Here is a 19,134-nt window from a genome sequence, read left to right as displayed (position 1 = left end):
CTTCTGCTGGGATATCATGAATCATGTTTGAGAAAAAACAATGTTCACATGCTTGTTCCATGGAGTTTTGGAAGGTGCCCAGAAGCTAAAATGAGAGCATATTTTCTGTAAATTCACATTATCTTTCTCAGTCATGTGAAAATAAAGTCTGACATTCTCAGTAAAACATGCACATCCAACAAGGGCAGAGACTGTCAGTTGATTCCTTTGTGTTCTACTGCAGCTTCCCAGTGTTCTAAAGAACAACTAGAGCGCTAACAGCCTTACTTATGACAAAATTATGGCACACCTGAAGCCATCTCGATTGGAATAAACACTTAAAACATTCAATTTAAAAAGGAACAAAATGATGTGGTTCATTTTGTCATAGAAATTATGGTTAATGCTGTAGAAAGAAAAATTAGGATGTTTCAAGTGTGATCTCAAATATCTTCATGTTATATTTCAACAGGAGCAACCTGTCAGTTGATGCCTTTGTGTTCTACTGCAGCTTCCCAGAGTGTTCTAAAGAACAACTAGAGAGCTAACAGTCTTACTTATGACAGAATTATGGCACACCTGAAGAATAAACTGGTAACACTTAAAACATTTAATTTAAAAAGGAACAAAATGAGGGGGCTCATTTTGCCATAGAAATTATGGTTATTGCTGCAGAAAGAAAATTTAGGGCATATTTTAAGTGATCTAATGAACAACTAGAGTGCTCATATTCAGAATTTGAGCTAAATGTGTGACACATCTGAATGCCTTCTTGATGGAATCAAAGTAAAAAACTGAAAGCATTTCCTACTGAGGAGACTGCAGCAAATGAGGAAATATCACCCAGATGTAGCCTACATATTGCCCAATGACAGAGTGTGCAAAACACTTTTTATTTTTAGTTTTTCTGCAGTTTTATATAGTGCAGACTGGTCAGGTATTGGAGCATTACATCTTACTTGGACCCCTTATTGCGTATTTTGCACGAAGTATATGAGATTGATCTTGCGAAACATTGAACTTTACGATTCTGTTAACCTGAAGTTGCTCTGAACCGGGCTTTGTAACACCCGTTTTTACCTACTGGTTTTAATTAATTCCCACTGTATTGTATTAGGAAAGAGGATTTACTGTTTTTATGTACACTATTATGATCTATATTTCTAAATCAGATCGAATAAAGTTTAATGAATTCTATGGCAGGACCGAGGCGAAAATTATGCATATCTTTCCTCACTTTATTTGCATAGCAGTTCAAAGAAAACGTAACACAACAATCATTAAACAAAAGACTACATATCCGGTCACTCCTTTAGTGTCCGCTTGATTCCCGACCAACCCTCGCCTAATTTTGACACAGCTACACGGTGATTTCCCCACTCGGCCATGTTAGTGACCAGCTCCACCAGGTGATGGTAATTGGTATTGAACTTTAATCTATTATAACAGCTTCGGGGAAAGCCCAGCTGTTGGAGCACCAGCGAGGGGGCTGCCTTAAGGATTTTAAGGGCATTTGTTCTGTGCTCACACCCTCTGCTATCATGTCTTCTCCAGAAGACCATTTTTACTCCTCCTTCCAGGAAATGGAGGAGGAATGGCCCCCCAACTTCTCCCTCCAGCTGTGGACCAAGCCGTCTCGCTGGCTATTTCTAGGGCATGGGCTCTTCTTAGGGATCAGGTTGAAAGAATCCCTGGGGTGTTCAGTGACCCAGATCTGGTGGTGGCGGGTCCCAGTACCTCCCAGATGGGGAATAAAACGGCCGTTAAGCATAACGCAGGGCACTTGGAAGAATTTGATAAATTTACGGAGACCTTCCTCAAGAGTGCGCGAACGCTAAAACATGTACCCTGTTGCTAGAAGGAGAAGCCCGGAGAAAATTGCGACGCTGTTACCACTATTGTAGACCCCGACGGCGGGTTTCCCTTAGAGGGAGAGGGTGTATCGGAGGACGATTTCTCCTCCGATGAGGATAAGGACTCGGGAGTCCCACTCCTCTCAGTCCCCGGTTGGTGACAGGGTCCACTCTGACATTTTCAAGCCTACACACATTTACCATCCCAGGTCGGCGGAGTGGACCCCTGATGCCAATGTGGCAGAGTATGTGGTGGGGAAAATCCATCAACCCCTTGAAAGGGAGGTCAGGAATAGGAGGGGAGAATGCCCCAGGCCCTCACTGAAGGGGGAGGTGGCACACAGGCCTGAAATTGTTGAGAAACTATGTACCTTTTTCTTCAAGTATATGAGGGATCCCAAGAAAGGAATTAATAGGTCTTGGACGTGGTAGGGCCCTTGACCCAAATTATTCAATTGGCGGAGCGTTCAAAAGAGTCAGGATCCCCTTTGTCCACGGATATTGTGGCTGGTTGGGTGCACTATCCTAAACCTTAAAACACTACCCCCTCCACTACCCAAACACCACTGCACTACCATAAAACACGACACCCTACACTACCCAAACATAACTGTACTACCCTAAAACACTACCCCCAGCACGACCCCCTACACTACACAAACACCACTGCACTACCCTAAATCCTAAAACACTACCTCCAGCACGACCCCCTTCACTACCTAAACACAACAGCACTACCCTAAACCCCATAACACTACCCCCAGCATGACCCCCTTCACTACTCAAACACAACTGCACTACCCTCAACCCAAAAATACTACCCCCAACACGACCCCCTACACTACACAAACACCACTGCACTACCCTAAACCCTAAAACACTAGAACCCAGCACGACCCCCCACAGTACACAAACACCACTGCACTACCCTAAACACTAAAACACTACCCCCTACACTACACAAACACCACTGCACTACCCTAAACCCTAAAACACTACCCCCAGCTTGACCCACTACACAAACACCACTGCACTACCGTAAACCCAAAACACTACCCCAGCACTACCCCCTACACTACCCAAACATCACTGCACTACCCTAAACCCTAAAACACTACCCCCAGCATGACCCCCTACACTACCCAAACACCACTGCACTACCCTATACCCTAAAACACTACCCCAGCATGACTCCCTACACTACACAAACACCACTGGACTACCCTAAAACACTACCCCCAGCACGACTCCCTACACTACACAAACACCACTGCACAACATTAAGCCCTAAATCTACCCCCAAAATGATCTCCCACACTGCACAAACACCACTGCACTACCCTAAACACTGAAACACTACCCCCAGCACGACCCCTACACTACCCAGACCCATCTGCACTACCCTAAACTCTAAAACACTAACCCCATCATTGACCCCCTACACTACCAAACACCACTGCACTACCCTATACCCTAAAACACGACCCCCTACACTACACAAACACCACTGCACTACCCTAAACCCTAAATTTACCCCCAGCACGACCCCTACACTACCCAAACACCACTGCCATACTCTGAACTCTTAAACTCAACCCCAGCATGTACCCCTACACTATCTAAACACCACTGCACTACCGTAAACCCTAAAGCACTACCCCCTACACTACACAAACACCACTGCACTCCCCTAAACCCCCATACACTATAAAAACACCACTGCACTACTCTAAACCCTAAAACACTACCCCCAGCATGACACCCTCTAAACACAAGCACCACTGCACTACCCTAAACCCTTAAACTCTATCCCAGCATGAACCCCTACACTATCTAAACACCACTGCACTACCCTAAACCCTAAACCACTACCCCCAGCACTACCCCCTACACTACACAAACACCACTGACCTCCCCTAAACCCTAAAACACTTCCCCAGCACTACCCCTACACGATCCAAACACCACTGCACTACCATAAACCCTAAAATACCACCTCCAGCACAACCCCCTACACTACACAAACACCACTGCACTACCCTAAACCCCAAAACACTACCCCCAGCACGACTCCCTACACTACCCAAACACCACTGCACTACCCTAAACCCTAAAACTACCCCAGCACGACTCCCTACACTACCCAAACACAACTACACTACCCTAAACCATAAAACACTACCCCCAGCTTGACCCCCTACACTACACAAACACCACTGCACAACCCTTAACCCTAAAACACTACCACCAGCATGACCCCTTACACTACTCAAACACCACTGCACTACCCTAAACCCTAAAACACTACCCCATCACGACCCCCTACACTACCCATTCACCACTGCACTACCTTAAACCCTAAAACACTACCCCCAGCATGACCCACTACACTACCCAAACACCACTGCACTACCCTAAACCCTAGAAAAGAAACCCCTACCCCATGCCCAATCCCCCTTACCTCTCACTCCTCGTGGTTCCTCTCTCCTTGTGGTTCCTGCTTCATGTCATCTCTGAGGGGCAGTGCACGTTGTTGTGAGGAAATGGAACAGCCTCTGTTTCCTTACAACGATGTGGATCGTCTACATGTTTTTTAGAACGCATGGTCATTTACCATACATACCTTTACAACAAAATTTGTTGTAAAGGCATGCGTGGTAAATCACCATGCGTTTAAAAAAAATGCGTAGTAATGACTTTGGGATGTACAACGCATTTGTGGTAATGCATGCGTTGTAATGGTATTGCGAAGTAAAAAAGTTGTTGTAATGGCTGTTAACCAATCGAAGCAGGCCCCTGTTCTTCAGTGAGACGTTTATTTGATTAATTAGGAGGGAGGAATGGGTTTTCTTAACCAAAAAGAGCATTCCCGGCTGTTGTATTGTGAAAGTGTCCGCGTGGCCTGGTTTCACTTCCGATGAGAGAGTGGAAGAGTCTGTTTGGATCTTAAGGAGTTCTGTTGTTTCGCGAGGCCGGCGCAACACGTCATCAGAAAACATAGCTAATGGAAAGCTCCCTCCCTGTAGTGTGGAGCAGTGCCATGAGAGGTCAACGAGTGTGCGTCCCACCGCAGTATGACCGTACCGCGTAACCCATGTGCCGCCTCCAGGGTACGGGAGGCAGAGGCGGCATCGCAGGTCCTCTTGAAGACCGTTGTAGCACTAATTCTACATTTTCGTACTAGGGCATTTTAACTTCGTTGTTCCTGCCAGATACAAAGAGAAGATCCTGTGTTATTCAGTGCCCTCATTACTTTTTTGTGGGTTGTGGTGCTTGTCACTGCGCTGCCCCGCCGGTGCACACGACAGCGCACCCCACCTCGTGTACCATCTGCATGGCCTCTGCCCTCGGATCACTGGTTTCAGTTTCTGGAGTGGCAAACTAAACAGTTGCCCTCAAAGGACTAGCCTGAACACTTAGGTGAATATCCCCTGCACCAGCATTCCACGGAAATTCTTTCTAGCTCTCTTATGTCGACAAGGACATCATAATAGCACGGCTCAGCTCGTGACACTGTATGACGTCATCGGAGCCATAAGAGGACCACGTCGGCGTGCTGACGTCAGTTCCACCCATTTTTTCCGTGCCACCGAGGCAAACAGGCGGACCAAGAAATTTTCACACGTATACATAGTATAATAAATATATATATATATATATATATATATTCACTGAAAACCCATTAGGTTTCAGGCATGTTATAGTTAAAAATTAGCATTTAAAAACACCTTAGAAACTCACTGAAAAAACCATAGGTTTCAGGCACGTTATAGTTAGAAATTAGCATTTAAAAAAACCTTAGAATTTCACTGAAAAAAACATAGGTTTCAGGGGCGTTATAGTTAGTTGGAAATTTCACTCGTTCAAAACCATAGAAATTCCCTCGTTATAGTTAGTTTAAATAACTATAACTTGTGCGCCTGCAATGCACTGCTGATGACATCACATATTACATCACTCATGACATGGTCAGTGACATCACTCATGACATCACTGATGACATCTCAAATGACATCACTGATGACATCATCCAGTGAATGTGTGTGTTTTCAAAAAATTAAATATGTTTTATATATGTATATCTCAAGGTCGATGGAAGAATAAATGGGTATATAAGTGTCTAAATGGATGATTGTTTTTGTAAAATTGATTGTATAACTGACTAACTAAGTGTATCTTAGTGAATACATGGGTTAGTGAGTAATGTTTAAATATATAAATATCTGTATCAGTCTCTCACTTTGTGTATAAGTGGCTGCATGGGTTTGTGAGTAGCTACAGGAGTGTCTATATGGGTTATTAGTTGTTTTTTTGAGTATCAGTATGAGTGTCTGTATCGTTCGGTGGGGGTATTACTTAGTGCTTAGATGCATGCATGAGTGACTCACTGTTTGTATGTGTTGAAGACAGCATTTGTGCAGGACTGTATAGGTGGATGAGTGTGTGTATGGGTGTGTTAGTGAGTGAATGACTGTCTCAATAGTGTTTTTATGAGTAACTAAATATGTTTTAAACTAGTATATGTGAGTATTGGTGTATATAAGTGAGTATATGTGAGAGTGAGAGATTGGAAGAGTTCCTGTACAAATAAGTAGGTGTTTCTATAAGTGATTGTTTAAGAGAGTAAGTATGTGCAAGTTTCTGTAGAAGGAAGTGTGTGTATAACTGTATATGCAAGTAAATGGATGTTTGATACTTTGTTTGCATATGTGACTATGTGTGTGAGTAAGTCTATGGATGAGTGGCGGTGTGTAACAGGATGTATAGGTGTATGAGTACATATGATGAGTGAGTACATGTATTAGGGACTGTTGGTGAAAGAGTGGATGTGTGGATAGATCTTGGAATTACTGAATAGGTGTGTTGTAACTGGTATTGGTATGTCCATTGTTTTGAAAATGTTAGTTTGTATTTTTGAGTGTGTGTATATCAAAGGTTATATTAGGGTGAGAGGAGGTCTGCCACTCTATCACAAGGATGATGTCACCCTAGATGTCATCAGTGATGTCATTTGAGATGTCATCAGTGATGTCATGAGTGATGTCACTGACCATGTCATGAGTGATGTAATATGTGATGTAATCAGAAGTGCATTGCGGGCGCGCGAGTTATAGTTTGTTGAACTAACTATAACAGGGAAATTTCTATGGTTTTGTATGAGTGAAATGTCCAACTAACAATAACGCCCCTGAAACCTATGATTTTTTGTGTGAATATATATATATATTTTTTTCACTGTAGTTGCAGGTAAACAACTTTTTCTATCTTCTTAAATTAGCCATGGAAGTAATGCATCTAGGCTAGAGTTATTCATAATTCTGAACTTTGGTAAAACAATTATGTTCCAGGGAGTATTCATGTTACCTGGGCAGCATTTTGGACTGAGAAACAGTTTGCAGCTGCAATGAAATATTGAAAAATTGGTTACAGATGTGGCAAACATTCTGATTGGTAATGCCAAAAAAGCTTTTGTGTCTGAAGCACTGTTTGTTACAGTTGCAAGAAAATATTGTCCATCTGTGGTCTTCACCAGATGCCAGAGAAATAATTTACTCTGTTACTTGGGAATAAGTTATTGCAATGAGAAGGGTATTTTAAGCTTAGAGACATCGTCAAGTATAAACAGTTAAAGTTTGCTGATGTGCTATAAGACTGTCATGCCCATCATATATAGCAACTGATCATATCTGTTTTTCTTCATCTGGTAAATCTTGCACTATGTCCTTCAAAGTATTTTGACGAGAAGTACCAGAGCTGGTAATCCATGAAGATACTATAAAAAAATTAAAGGGCAATGCTTTGTTTTCCCTCTCTCTATAAAAGAACGTCCACAAGTATCAACTTAACCTCAGTGAAAAGGATAATTCCCTCAGAATTATATCAGCTGTTATTGAAAGCATGAAGCACTGGAGTCAGCATACTGACAGAGCTGCCCTTCTGTTTGAAGTCTTAGGTACGTTTTCCACCTTATTTTAAAGAATTTGGCAGTGTGTTGTGTGTAGTATGTATGTGGTCAAAACAGATCAACTAGGAAATAATGGGCCTGAACTACAAAGCGATTTGCCTGTGTAGCTTCGATTTCAGTTTGAGTAAGTCTCGTTTGAGAAGGGAGTGAAATGTCCATGAATTTTATTATCACCGTACCATGACATGTTTGTGTGTTTACACAAACTCTTGTCTGAGATTTCTGCTCTAGAAATGGTGGGAGATTTACTTAGCTCCCAAGTAACTTTCCACCCATTTCCCAAATTACCTCAAAACTGTCCAAACCAATAGCATTTTCTTCATTTTGAGATGATGTAAATTTTTGTGGTGAATTATTATGCGGGTGCAAAGAAAAAAGGGGGTCCCAAAACGTGTTTTTACACTAATGTATTTTCTATAGACTATTGTATTTGCACGAAAACAACTGAACCGATACTCATGAAAATTGGCAAGTTTATACATTATGGTGCACAGATGATGCTTTTTGGGTACTGCAGTTTAGTAGGGTAAGTATTTTAAGTTATCAGGCACTTAACTTTTGTGATCTGTCACTGCAGAACTTTAGTACAATTTTGCAAATGTTTGTGAAACTACTGTGGCACATGGCTTAAACTTATTTACACATATGTATAAAAAATATAAATAGATTTTCCTACCTTTTGCCACTTTAATAAAATGGTAATCGTCAGGGACCTACTACTTACCTATATCTAAGGCTCTAACACTGAACACAGCCAAAGTATAGTAAAAACAATATGGTTGTCTTTAATTCTCTTAAAACAGCCATTACCCAATTATATGGGTTGTCGTTGCTGTGTACCATGGTACACTGCAAAGTTACAGCAGTATATCATGCCCCAAATATATAACTATGGTCTAGCTATATTATTGGATTACGGGATAATCCAATAATTACGGGATAATCCTTGCATCAAACATGATGTTGCCAAAACGCAATAAATAAGTCAGATTTAAAAATGCAAATCAGTGCCACCATGCGTTGTCCCACACTGATTGGTAAATCTGGAGAAACGCAAGGCAGCACAATACACTGTTTTGCGTTACTCTGCACACCATAATCAACATTGCTGCTAAATTTCACATACATACGCATGCCACGTCACTGTACACCACTCCACTGTACGTCTTTCCACTGTACCTACTCTACGCCACTCCAGTCTACGCTATTACACTGTACGCAAATCCACTGTATGGCACAACACTCTATACTCTTACACTGTATGCACCTCCACTCTACACCACTCCAGTCTACATCACTCCACTGTACCCCACTCCTCTGGATGCTACTCCACTATTCCACTGTATGCCACTCCATTCTACGCTAGTCCATTGGACGCCATTTCACTATATGCTATTCTACTCTACTGTACACCACTCCAGCCTATGCCACTCCACAGTACACCACTCCACTCTCCGTAATTCCACTCTTTGCTATTCCACTCTACGCTATTCTACTCTACACCACTCCACTGTACTCCACTCTACGCTTTCCGCGGCATGCCACTCGACTCTATTACAATGTACATATATCAGTCTTTGCAACTCTACTGTATGGTATTCCACTCTACCTCAGTCTACCCCACTCCACTGTTCGGCACCGTTCTTTATACTATTACACTCTACCCTATCCCACAATACAACTGTCCAGTCTATACTACTTCACTGTACCCCACTCCACTCTACTCTACTATACCCTATTACAATTTACGCCACTCCACTGTATGCCACTGCAGTCTACGCTACTCCACTGTACGCTACTCCAATGTATGCTATTCCGCTCCACGCTACTTCACTCTACACCACTCTCGTGTACTCTCCTATACTCTAAATAACTCTAGTCTACAAAACTCAACTACACTCTATGTCAATATTCTAGACTCACTCCACTCTATCCTCATACACTCCACTGTCTACATTTGTATTAAAATCTATGCCCATACACTATTGTACAATACCCTTCCCCACTCTGATTCTTTCCAACACTTTATGACACAGCACTCCACTCTGCTGTATGAGAAGCCACTCCAATTTCTAACTGTTTCCCTGACTCTACCCTACGCCACGCCAATGTATGCGACCCCACTCTACACTAATCCACTGTATCGTACTCCAATCTAAGCCAGTTCAGTGTACACCACTCCACTCTAGGCCCATCCACTCCACTGTACAGTATTCCACTGTGTGCTTTTCCACTGTAGGCTAATCCACTTTATGGTAATCCACTCTACGCCACTACAGTGTACACCACTCAACTTTGTGCCATTCCACTGTATCACACTCTCCTCCACTTTATATAACTCCACTGTACAAAACTCTACCAGACTCTATGGCACTCTACCATATTCTATTCCTCTCTAACCCCGCACACTCCACTGTCCAACTCTATTCTCCACTCTATGCCGATATACTCCATTTTATAACACTCTGTTCCACTATTTGTCACTTTTCTATATAACACAGCACTCCACTCTACTGCACGAGACCACACTCCAGTTTATAAACTTTTCCTACCTATACCACGCCACTTCTCTCCGCTCCACTCAATGCCACTCTACAACACAACAATACTGTCAGAACCAGCACTCCTCAGGATCCGGATGATGCAATAAGGGGTCCACCTCCAGATATCCCCGAACTCCGAATATAAATTATAACAGAGTTGAAGGGTTATCAGGTGAGGGAAAAAATAATAAAATAAAATAATAAATAGGGACCGGGACAGCGGGAAGGAGAACCTGAAAATAGAAAAGCAAAAGATCAGACAACAGAACATGCGACAATCTACTCTCAGTATGTCTCGCTAAATAACCCTTGCATACCTTGGATATCACCCGGAACTGCATACTCTATGTGGACCATCCATTTCAATAGAGCACTTCCAAACGATACCATCTAATGCACAAAGGAGTAAAGAGTAAGTAGAGCCTATAGACAATACTTCCTTACAAGTTACCTGACATGACATGCAGACAACTCACCGGTTCTAAGGGAAGGTAAAGGCAGTAATAGAAGATCACAGCAGAATATGATTCACTAATAAGTTTATGGGCTTCACAGTATTTCAGCCTTTTATTAAAGTTGTTGTTTCTTTATAATTCAAAGTATGGGCTTCCACGGTATTAGCATAACCGCTGCCCTAACCAATTGAAAAAACCTGCCACCAAACGATAGGAACCCAGCGGTTACGTCACCGCTGAATAAACGAATTTCCTTATACCAACACACTATCCCAGAGAACTAGGCTTCCACGGTATTAGCATAACCGCCGCCTTCTCTTTAATTCCCTTCGTGAGACATATAAGCTTTCTTGTACTTCAGGATACCGTTTATATGAAACAGATACTTATAAGCGAAAAAATGACAAAATATAGGATGCCCAGTTCGAAGGTACAAAGAGGAGGTAGATTAAAACCCTGAGCCCAGGGTTGATGGAAGTGAACTCCACCTCCGACTCTTCGGACAATCCGCAATTCAGAACAGAGTACCTTACGAATCACCAAACGCAATCCGCGCTGAAGTCGCTCCAAGGAAGCGAGCAATAGAACAAACACAAGTTACGGTTTAGCTCCAACCGTAACTAGAATCCCAAGTACTCACCAAAACATTGGTGCAAAGCGGGACGTTCCTCACGGGAGACCTCCAAGCTGGAACCTCCGGACAGGACAGAAGCAGGAACCGGAAACAAGAATTACGCACACGAGTGTGCGCAACCATCGCCGTTATAACCCCTGAATATCTCCCGCTGCCTTCTGGGAGTTGTAGTCTTAGGCAGGCGCATAACTCAGAACGGAGTCAGGAGCTGTTCCTGACAGTAGGTCCTCCCCCTCAGCGCCTCCTAGATCCAGGCTTAGAGGGATACCTGAGGAAGAAAGCACGGACAGCCGCCGGTGCATGCACGTTGACACAAGGCTCCCAGGAGTCGTCCTCCGACGTGTAGCCCTTCCAGGAGACCAGATACCAGAGCTTCCCGCGCCGATAGCACGAGTCCAAGATCTTCCTTACTTCATATTCCGCCCCTCCATCACAGATGGGGGTCGACGACGTCGCATCACCAACGCAGGCTTCAAAAGGTTACAGTGAAATACAGGATGTATGCGAAGACTGCCAGGTAGCTTCAGCTTGTAGGCCTCAGGGTTGACCTGATGCACAACCTTGTACGGGCCAATAAACCGGGGATGAAAGATGCTACGTATCTTGAACTTGATATTCTTCGTGGACAACCACACACTGTCACCCACTCGGTATGTTGGACCCTCTATCCGATGCTTGTCCTCCCATTTCTTGTATTCTCGTTTAGCGACTAGCAAATGTCTGTGGGCAGCCTTATGAACAGCATGCAACCTCCTGACATGTACCAAGACCGAAGGTTGATCAGACAGACACCCCGGTATGGTGATAGGCAATGTCTTAGCATCGTAGCCGTAGTTCGTTTTTGAACGGAGACAACCCAGTGGAACAATGCCAGGCGTTGTTATAGGCCAACTCTGCCATCCACAGCAAGGACACCCAGGAGGCCTGTGCTTCCATGGCATAACAACGCAGATACTTCTTTAATGTCTGGTTCAAACGTTCGGTCTGGCCATCGGTCTGAGGATGGAAACTCGTGGAGACCGCCAACTCTATCTGAAGTGTCTTACACCACGTTCTCCAGAAGCTTGCGATGAATTGAGGGCCTCGGTCTGAAACGATCACTTCAGGCAACCCATGCAACCTGAAAACACTATCCAATAGCAATTGGGCCGTTCGACCTGCTGTGGGCAAGTTCTTGCAGGGGAGAAAATGGCCCATTTTCTAGAGGCTATCGACTACCACCAGGATAGCAGAAAATCCCTGGTCCAACGGAAGACCAGTGATGAAGTCAATGCTCACGTTCTGCCAAGGACGAAGTGGGGTTGGTAGAGGCATGAGTTTCCCTTTTTTCTTGGTGTTCACTCCTTTTCCCCTAGCACATTCCTCGCACAGACTTGTCCAAACACGCACATCCTTGGACATGGTCCTCCACCAGAAATGGCGTTGCACCAGTTCCAAGGTTTTGCGAAAACCTGGATGTCCGGCCAATGGCACATCATGACACCACTCGTACGCCTTTTTTGTAGGGTCTTGTTTGACAGGAACAGCCTGTCATTCTGGAAAGGTAATCTGTTTTTTATACTGCGGTTGTTCTCATTTAGAGCCCACTGTAACCATCCTTCGGCGGATTTGGGCTTGGTCACCTCCTTAAGGAATTGGTCGATGTGGATCACACATACTACTTTGGCCGGATTGATGATAGCCTTAGGAACAGGAGCTTGCCTTTCCAATACGGTGTCTTGGCGTGACAATGAATCTGCTTTGCGGTTATCCGACTCTGGCCTGTAGGTGATTACAAAGTCAAATTCGGCAAAAAACAGCGACCATCTCATCTGTCTTTGGGTGAGATGACGGGCTGACTTCATGTACTGCAGATTGCGATGGTCAGAATACACCGTAATAGGATGTCTAGCTCCCCACAAGAAATGACGCCACTCCTGAAAAGCTCTTTTAATAGCCAATAATTCTTTCTCGGCTATGGTGTAATTTCTTTCTGCTTCGTTGAGTTTTCTGGAAAGATACGCCACCGGGTGTAGCTGACCAGTCTCTTTGTCTCTTTGGGAGAGGATAGCTCCGATGGCTTCGTCTGAAGCATCTGCCTTCACGATGAAAGGATGTTCTAACTGTGGATGTCTGAGCACAGGTGCGGTGGTAAAGATCTGCTTCAAATACGTGAATGCCCTGGAAGCTTCAGGAGTCCAGACAAACGGTACGCCCTTACGGAGCAGTCTGGTGATGGGTACTGCCACCTGTGAGAAGTTCTTAATGAATTTGCGATAATAATTCACAAATCCCAAAAAGCATTGAACATCCCTGACACATGTAGGAAGGGGCCATTCTTGTACTGCCTGTACTTTCCGGATGGACATACTCAAACCATCAGGACATAGAATCACGCCCAGAAATTCTACTTCATTCACTCCGAATTCACATTTACTTAGTTTGCAATAAAGGTGGAATTCTCTCAGTTTCGTCAATACTTCAACAACATGACGTGTATGCTCCTTGGTAGACTTAGAATACACCAAGATGTCATCAATATAGACAACCACCGAGCGATCAACATACTCTTTCAGAACATCATTCAGGAAGAATTGAAAAGCGGCTGGGGCGTTACATAGTCCGAAAGGCATAACGGTATACTCAAAAAGTCCATACCTAGTTTTAAAAGCCGTCTTCCATTCATCCCCCTCTCTGACCCTTACCAGATGGTATGCCCCTCTAAGATCTAAACGAGTGTACACACTAGCCTCTCGTACCTGATCAAGTAAGACAGAAATCAGGGGTAAGGGGTATCGGTTCCTGACAGTGTTCTTGTTCAGCGTTCTATAATCACAGCAAGCCCTCAATTCTCTGCTGGCCTTTCCTACAAAAAAAAGAGGGGATGCAGCCGGTGAGCGAGAAGGCCTAATAAACCCCAGGGCCAAAAAACGATCTAAGTACTCGCTAAGATGCATGGTTTCTGGTTCCGATAAAGCGTATACCCTGAAAGCCGTAATGGTTGCCCTTTCTACTAGATCGATCTGGCAATCATAGATCCTGTGGGGTGGAAGTTGTTCTGCTTGTTTCTTACTGAATACATCAGCAAACTGAGAATATTCTGGGGGTAGGGTCATATCTTTTTCTGCTGCGGTGGCTATGTGAAAAAGACAACTCAACGCTAGGGCTTGGGATTCGGTGTCATGCAAACAACATTCAAGTTCAAGTTCAAGTTTAACATTTGTATAGCGCACTACTCACCCAGAGGGTCTCTAGGCGCTTGAGGGAGGGGGGTGCATTACTTATCGAATATCCAAGTTTTTAGTTGTTTTCTGAAGGAGAGGTGGTTCTGTGTAAGGCGGAGGTGGGTGGGGAGAGAATTCCAGGTTTTGGCAGCTAAGTAGGAGAAGGATCTTCCCCCCATGGTGGATCTATGGATGTGTGGAATTGCGGCGAGGGCTTGATTGGACGATCGTAGTTGGCGGGTGGGGGTGTAAAAGGACAGGCGCGTGTTGAGGCATTCGGGTCCTAGCTCGTAGAGGGCTTTGTGTGCGTGGGTGAGGAGACGGAACGTTATTCTCTTGTTGACGGGGAGCCAGTGGAGGTCTTTCAGGTGACCGGAAATGTGAGCTTGGCGGGGGATGTCGAGTATGAGTCTGGCTGAGGCGTTTTGGATGCGTTGGAGTTTTTTCTGTAGTTTGGCTGTGGTTCCGGCATAAAGGGTGTTTCCGTAGTCCAGTCGGCTTGTGACCAGTGCGTGGGTGACCGTCTTTCTTGTTTCGGTGGGAATCCAACGAAAGATTTTTTTGAGCATACGTAGGATGTTGAAGCATGATGATGAGACGGCGTTGACTTGTCTGGTCATCGAGAGGGAGGAGTCCAGGATGAAGCCCAGGTTACGTGCGTGGTCCGTAGGTATGGGTGCGTTTCCCAGGGCCGGTGGCCACCATGAGTCGTCCCAGGCGGAGGGGGATGAACCTAAGATGAGGACTTCCGTTTTGTCCGAGTTCAGTTTTAAACGGCTGTTCTTCATCCCCTCGGCTACTTCTTTCATCCCTTCGTGTAGGTTGGTTTTGGCGGTGTTTGGGTCTTTGGTGAGGGAGAGGATTAGCTGGGTGTCGTCGGCGTAGGAGATGATGTTGAGGTTGTGTTGGGGCGCGATGGATGCGAGGGGTCTCATGTATACGTTGAAGAGGGTGGGACTGAGTGATGATCCTTGTGGTACGCCGCAGATGACTTCGGTGGCCTCTGATTTAAAAGGGGGGAGGCGGACTCTCTGGGTTCTTCCAGTGAGGAACGAGATGATCCAGTCCAATGCTTTTCCTTGTATTCCGACGTTGCTGAGGCGTTGTATAAGGGTGCTGTGACAGACTGTGTCGAAGGCTGCGGAGAGGTCAAGTAGGATGAGGGCAGCTGTTTCTCCGTTGTCCAGTAGAGTTCGAATGTCGTCTGTTGCTGCGATGAGGGCGGTCTCGGTGCTGTGTTTGGCTCGGAAGCCGGACTGTGAAGGGTCGAGGGATTTGTTGGATTCGAGGAAGGCGGCGAGCTGACTGTTGACGGCTTTCTCAATGACTTTGGCAGGGAATGGGAGGAGCGAGATGGGGCGGTAGTTCTTAAGTTCAGTGGGGTCTGCTGTGGGTTTCTTCAGAAGGGCGCTGAGTTCGGCATGTTTCCAGCTTTCCGGGAAGGTAGCGGAGTTGAGGGAGCAGTTGATGACATCTCGGAGATGGGGTGCGATAATGGAGTCTGCTTTGTTGAAAATGTGGTGGGGACATGGGTCGGTTGGCGATCCTGAGTGGATGGAGTTCATCAGGCGGATGGTGTCTTCAGTGGTGATTGGGTTCCAGGCGCAAAGGTTGTTGGAGGGGGTTTTTAGTTCAGAGGTGGGTGGGATGGACTGGTCTTCGGACTGGTTTTCAAAGCTGTTATGTATGTCAGCGATTTTGTTGTGGAAGAATGAGGCTAGGGAGTCACAGAGGTCTTGGGAGGGGGTGATGTCGTTGGTGCCGGCGGTGGGGTTGGTAAATTCTTTGACGATGTTGAATAGTTCCTTGCTGTTGTGGGCGTTGTTGTCGAGTCGATCCTTGAATGCTGATTTCTTGGTGGATTGAATCAGTTGGTGGTGTTTGCGGGTGGCGTTCTTGAAGGTGGCCATGTTGTCAGTGGTTGGGTTTTTTCTCCAGGCTTTCTCGAGGGTGCGACAGAACTTTTTGGATTTCTTAAGGTCATCGTTGAACCAGGGGGCTTTTTTGCTACTTTGCTTGATTTGATGTTTTTTCAAGGGTGCTAATTCGTCAGCGCTGTGGGTGATCCATTGTGTGAGGTTGGTGGCTGCAAGGTTTGGGTCCGATGATTTTGCAGGAGGGTTTTGGTGAAGCGATGTGAAGAGTTGGTCGGTGGTCATTTTGTTCCAGTTTCTGCGGGGGATTGGTTGTGGGTGGTTGTGGGTCGTAGTCTTTTTGTAGTTGAAGTGAACGCAGCTGTGGTCTGTCCAATGGAGAGCTGTGGTGTGATTGAAGGAGATGTGCTTGCTGGAGGTGAAGATTGGGTCGAGCGTGTGCCCGGCATAGTGGGTGGGGGTGTCAACAAGTTGTTTGAGTCCGAGATTGGCGAGGTTGTCCAGAAGGGTGGTGGTGTTGCTGTCGTTATTCTTTTCCAGGTGGAAGTTGAGGTCTCCCAGTAGAATGTAGTCCTCGGAGGGGAGGGCGTGTGGGCTGATGAAGTCAGTGATGTCTTCGCTGAATTGTGTGCGGGGTCCTGGTGGCCTGTAGATGAGGGTGCCTCTGAGTGTGGTCTTGGGGTCGATGTGAATCTGGAAGTGAAGGTGTTCGGTAGCTGTGAGTGTGTCGTTAGAACTGGTCGTGATGTGGATGGTGTTCTTATGAACAAGGGCGATGCCTCCTCCTGTTTGGTTGGTGCGGTCCTTTGGGATGATCTTGTAGCCGTCCGGGATGGCTATGGCGATGTCGGGCGTTGATGAGGCGTTCATCCAGGTTTCTGTAAGAAAGGCGACGTCCGGCGAGGTGGTGTCGAGTAGGTTCCAGAGTTCAATGGCGTGTCTGTGGACCGATCGGGTGTTGAGCAGGAAGCATCTCAGGTGGTTAGTGTCGGAGCTCTGTTTGGAGTTTGTGGATTTGTTGTGGGTCTTGATGCAGACGAACTTGCAGGAGAGGCAGGTGAAGGATCCATGGGTGTGTCCTGGGACGGCTTGGTAGCAGTTTGGTAGTCGGCCGGGGTTAAGAGCTGAGAGGGTTGCGGCGTCGTACGTAAGGCGGGTGGAGTGGTTTTTGTGGGGTCCAGGGGGTTTGGCGCTGGTCGCGGTCCAGGCGCAGACGGGCGTAGACGGGCTTACCTTTGGCGCCCCTTCGGCGCATGGGGCGCGTCCGCTGCGCGTGAACGCTGCACGTAAGTGCAGCTGTCATAAGTGGAGAGTGGAGGGGGTGGAGCGAGAGAGGAGCAGCTGGGAGGCGGGAGCGGGGTGGCGAGTGGGGAGGGGATCTATGGAAGGTGCTGTAGGGAGCGGGGGGTGGGGCCGCGGGGGAGCAGCGGCTGGGAGTGGGGAGGAGAGAGGGCTTGAACAACAAGATGGCAGCAAACAACAACAACAAGGTGATGCAGGGAGAGATCGGGCCACAGACACAGAATCAGGCAGCACAAATGTTAAGCACAAGCTGGCACACAAATAATAATAATGGCAGCAAATACGTCCAGCAGCAAAAACGCTATGCAAACAAATGAAGCTATGCACACAAATGCGCTATGCACCCAGATGAATAAATAGCAAATACGTCCCGCAGCCAAAACGCTAAGCACAGGCAGCAGTTATGATGGCAGTCAGTACGATACCGCAGGCGAGTGTGGCTCAGATCGCAGTCAGGCACAGAGAATGTGGAGCGGGGTCAGGAGCGGCTGGAGCGACCGTGTCTGACGAAGTCAGGACGATCACAGCTCTATGTCGCTCCTGTCTACCCTAGTGTTTCCGTGGGAGGGAGGAGCAGCTGGGAGGCGGGAGCGGGGTGGCGAGTGTGGAGGGGATCTATGGAAGGTGCTGTAGGGAGCGGGGGTGGGGCCGCGGGGGAGCAGCGGCTGGGAGTGGGGAGGAGAAAGGGCTTGAACAACAAGATGGCAGCAAACAACAACAACAACAAGGTGATGCAGGGAGAGATCGGGCCACAGACACAGAATCAGGCAGCACAAATGTTAAGCACAAGCTGGCACACAGATAATAATAATGGCAGCAAATACGTCCAGCAGCAAAAACGCTATGCAAACAAATGAAGCTATGCACACAAATGCGCTATGCACCCAGATGAATAAATAGCAAATACGTCCCGCAGCCAAAACGCTAAGCACAGGCAGCAGTTATGATGGCAGTCAGTACGATACCGCAGGCGAGTGTGGCTCAGATCGCAGTCAGGCACAGAGAATGTGGAGCGGGGTCAGGAGCGGCTGGAGCGACCGTGTCTGACGAAGTCAGGACGATCACCATTGCACTCTTGGGACAAAAACCTGACAGACTTCGTTTTCCAGTCTATAGTAGGATTGTGATATCCAAACCATGGCATTCCTAGAATGACCTCATATTGAGGGGCATCTATGATGTTCAAGGTAATGGTTTCTACATGTTGACGAGTACCCTCACATATGGACAACTGCAAAGTCTCGGTTTGATCAGTAACTAAACCAGACTTTAATGGCTTGCCATCAACCGCCAAGACCTCTTCAAGGGTCTCCCTAGGTATGCGTC

The 19,134-nt window shown here is 46.1% G+C and overlaps 1 protein-coding gene across 13 annotated transcripts in view; it reads left to right on the top strand.

Annotated features, from left to right (window-relative positions):
• Window positions 1-19,134, top strand: part of SPATA22 (spermatogenesis associated 22) — a 1,667,071-nt gene that overhangs the window by 790,361 nt on the left and 857,576 nt on the right. For all 13 annotated transcript variants that reach the window (XM_078679926.1, XM_078679924.1, XM_078679925.1 and 10 more), the window contains one exon: window positions 7,656-7,785. In XM_078679926.1, the coding sequence (XP_078536052.1) occupies window positions 7,656-7,785 (130 nt within the window). The remainder of the gene's footprint in view (window positions 1-7,655; window positions 7,786-19,134) is intronic.

Source organism: Lissotriton helveticus, chromosome 3_1 (genome assembly GCF_964261635.1).
Source record: "Lissotriton helveticus chromosome 3_1, aLisHel1.1, whole genome shotgun sequence".
In the NCBI taxonomy this organism is placed as follows: domain Eukaryota; kingdom Metazoa; phylum Chordata; class Amphibia; order Caudata; family Salamandridae; genus Lissotriton; species Lissotriton helveticus.
This window is presented reverse-complemented; position numbering and strand designations above follow the sequence as displayed.